The sequence below is a fragment of the Olea europaea genome, unplaced genomic scaffold, assembly GCF_002742605.1.
Source record: "Olea europaea var. sylvestris unplaced genomic scaffold, O_europaea_v1 scaffold8605, whole genome shotgun sequence".
Taxonomy (NCBI): Eukaryota; Viridiplantae; Streptophyta; class Magnoliopsida; order Lamiales; family Oleaceae; genus Olea; species Olea europaea.
Window position 1 is genome coordinate 1 of NW_019267057.1, and position 3,631 is coordinate 3,631.

The following is a 3,631-nucleotide window of genomic DNA, read 5'->3' on the forward strand; positions in this document are numbered from 1 at the left end:
AGCTTTCCAACTTGGGGACAGCTACAACTAGTGGCAGGCACATGATGCGTCCCTTAGCTCCGATCAAGGGAGAGATTATTGACATCGATTCAGATTTTATTCCAAAGAGGAAACATATACCTAATGAGGTGCACATGGATCAGAAGATGTTTACATGTGAGTTTCCTCAATGCCCCCATAGTGATTATCGTATGGGATTTAATGACCGGACATGGAGAAACAATCACCAAATGAATTGCCCATACCGTTTCAGTTCTTCTGAAAGGCTTAAGAAACCAAGATATCAAATTAACAATGACAAGCCAGCGGTTTTCTCTGTCCCTTCTGCCCAAAACGAGGCATTTTTTCTGCCCTTGAACGATGCTCCGGCAAGTGTGGATGTTTCTGACCTTGGAATTCCCAAAGATGGCCAAAAGATGATTTCTGAGCTTCTTTCATCCTATGATGACAATCTTCTGCAAAACAGTAGCTTCAACTCAGGGAATCTCAACATTCTAGAAACTCAAAACTCGCTGCAGCAAACGACACAACTTCAACAAGATGATTACTACAACAGACAGGGAGTTGTGTCAGGGGGCGGCATTTTTCAAGATACAAGTATGGCATCTAGTAATTCTGTGTTCCCATCAACAAATTTCCAGTTCAATCAGTGCAAGCCCTCATACAATTCCACATCCAATGGCAACACAAACGAGAATATGTCTGACTTCAGGTTTGATTCACCTTTCAACTTGACACCAATCGACTACTCCATGGACCCACAACCTTGTCAGGATGTATCCTTGTGGAACCTCTGAATTCGGGATGATTTTCACCGGAATGTTTGCGCCACTAGTAATTAGGTTAAGCTTTATCCTTGAACCGCCCTGTAGATATTGAACTGTACTGTATCTGAATGCTTACCATATTTCTGAACTTGTCTGTGCTTTGGTCTTGTAATGCTTTTGAAATAGTAAGATATTGTTGCATGAATTGCCGTAGTTGCAACTTTTTGTTGTCTTTTTCTGCACGAATTGGGAAATGATATTTTACATATTTGAGTTTAATGCCTGGGTAGTAATTGATTTATTCTTTTTCTTCTGTAAGTGAATGAACTCATAAAGGTGTTTTCGTTTATCCCCTTATTAAGGTTGATTTTTTCATCTTTGGTTTGAGAAATGGTACCCATTAGTTTCCATTGTTTAGTAGTATAGTACTAGAGTCTGTTCTGATGTAGCTATTTTGATATTTAAGTTCCTTTTAGCCCTCTCTTTTTTCTTGAGCACATGTTGGCCTTCTAGTATTAAGTAGCTTGATATCGCTTTAAGGTTTTGTCCTTCCAAGTATGGAAGCGAGCGTATAGACTTGTGGAAGACATGTTCAAAATAAATGAGTGCATAACCAGTGACCTATCATTTCCAAAGACATTGTTGAGAAAAATTATGGCTAAGGGCGTCTGACAAAACGTAGAGCACTTTATTCAAATCCAAATTGTCATTTATTACACGTCTTTCTTCATTTTCAGAGCAAAAAGTGGAGTGCCGATTGTTTTATAGTGAACCCTTCATTATAAATCTCCTGTATAGTAATATATAATTTCACAAAAATGAGTAGCATCGTGTCAATGTTTATTTTATACTGAACATAAATATGTTGAAATATATAAGCACTTGTTTGATTCCCATTAAATTACGTTACATTACATTTTATTTTTCTCTCTCCTACTTTTAACCACACAATCTTCCATAAAATAATATTACACGTAAATCAAAAAAATTTCCTTCTTTTTCAACCACTCATTTTTTCAATAAAATACTATTCCCCCCATTTTCATTACCAAAAATGGGGGCCAAACGGGGCTAAATCATATCCTCTCATTACGATGGTGCTAGTTAAATTCCAATAAATTGAGGGTTGACCAACTTTTGGAAAACACAATAATTTTTACATTTTGTTTTTATGTTTAGGTGAAAAAGACCACTATGCTTTGTGGCGGCGTGTTTAGGGGAAAAGGTTGGAATATTATAAAACTACAAACGAAAATATTTTTAGTTTTCATTTATTTCTCAAGTGTGTTTCAACTTTCGAGTCTCAAGAAGCTACTTCTCACGGATGGAATTTGTAATGATAAAACCCTTAGGGTCCGTTTGATTGTAAAGATGAAATTGAATTGAATTAAAAACGAATTTTAAATAATTGAATTGTCTAGAAATTGTTTTCTTGAGAATTGTAAACTATTGTGTTTGATTGTTATAATTTTTCATGTGGAAAATGTTGAAATAAAAAGTGTTTTTTGGTGTTCTTTTGACTTTATTTTATATGAAAATTGTCAAGTAAAGGGATATAATTTATTGGTATTGGAGATGAAATTTATTTCCATTGCCAAAACAAAAAAAAAAATCAAGAAAAACATCTATCTTTTGGCGTTCTTTTGGCTTTGTTTTACATAAAAATTTTCAATTAAAGGGAAATATTTTTTTACAATAATTCTTAGAATTTACCAATTCCCAATACAAGCAAGAAAATACAATTTTATAGAAAATAAAATATATCAAACACATAAAATTGAAAAAAAAAAGTGAAATTCATGAAATTCAACCAACCAAACAGGCCCTAATTTCAATGTGTAAGTATTTGATATTTCTGCACATTAATGACAGGAGAAAAGATATCCGAACATAAAGCATGTTTCATGTTTGGTTCGTCGAGAAAAAAAATTTTGATTAAAATTTAAGTTATAATTAACAACAAATTTTAACTACACCCAAGACTTTTAAATCAAACATTTTATCTGCTTTTATCAAAATCTAAATCTATTGGAACTAGTAAATTGTCATGATGGTCCAAAGAATGGTTATCGAATTTACATAGTAAATTCACAAATTGAACAGTTTTTCACTTGAATCAAATGGATAGACGACTCCTTTCCTCTTACTCATACAAAAAAATAAAAAATAAAAATAATAATAATAATAATAATTTTATGAATATCCTTAAAAGTCATGACTTGTGAACAAAAAAATTGTCAAGTAACTCGCACCAAGAATACCCAAAAATTGTTCATTGAAGTCAAATAGGTACCTAACCCCCTTTCTCTCCACGCTAAAGAAAGCAAGATGCAATTTTTTGAATATCCTGAAAGACGATGTTCCATGGGAAAAAAATTGTCACCCAACTCACACCATCAATACCCAAAGACTGTTGTATTGGAATCAAATAGGTAGGTGATTCCCTTCGTCATCTTTGTACCAAGGAAAGAAATGCAATTTCATGAATGTCATTAAAGCCATAACTCACTGACAAAACACTGCCAAGTGACACATTAGAAATTTAGAATATTCAGAATTTGTTCATTGGAGTCCAATATGTAGACTAGTCTCTTCCCCTTCTTCATAAAAAAGAAAGAAAACACAAAATGTTGTCACAAGACTCACAACATGAATAATTAAAAGTTGTTAATTGGAGTCAAATAGATAGCGGCTCCTTTCCTCTTCTTCATAATAAAGAAAGAAAAAATGCAATTCATGAATATCCTTAAAGCCATGACCCATGACAAAAACATTATCACATGACTAACTTTACAAATCCCACAAGTTGTTCATTGGCGTCAAATAGATACGTGACTCCCTTCATTTTCTTCATACTAAAGGGA

At 33.4% G+C, this 3,631-nt stretch overlaps 1 protein-coding gene across 1 annotated transcript; it reads left to right on the forward strand.

Annotated features, from left to right (window-relative positions):
• The first annotated feature begins 6 nt into the window (after window positions 1-6).
• Window positions 7-1,050, forward strand: LOC111391955 (protein ETHYLENE INSENSITIVE 3-like). The gene has a single exon (XM_023017240.1). The coding sequence runs from the start codon at window positions 42-44 to the stop codon at window positions 795-797; it is 756 nt and encodes a 251-aa protein (XP_022873008.1). The 5' UTR covers window positions 7-41; the 3' UTR covers window positions 798-1,050.
• Window positions 1,051-3,631: the final 2,581 nt, after the last annotated feature.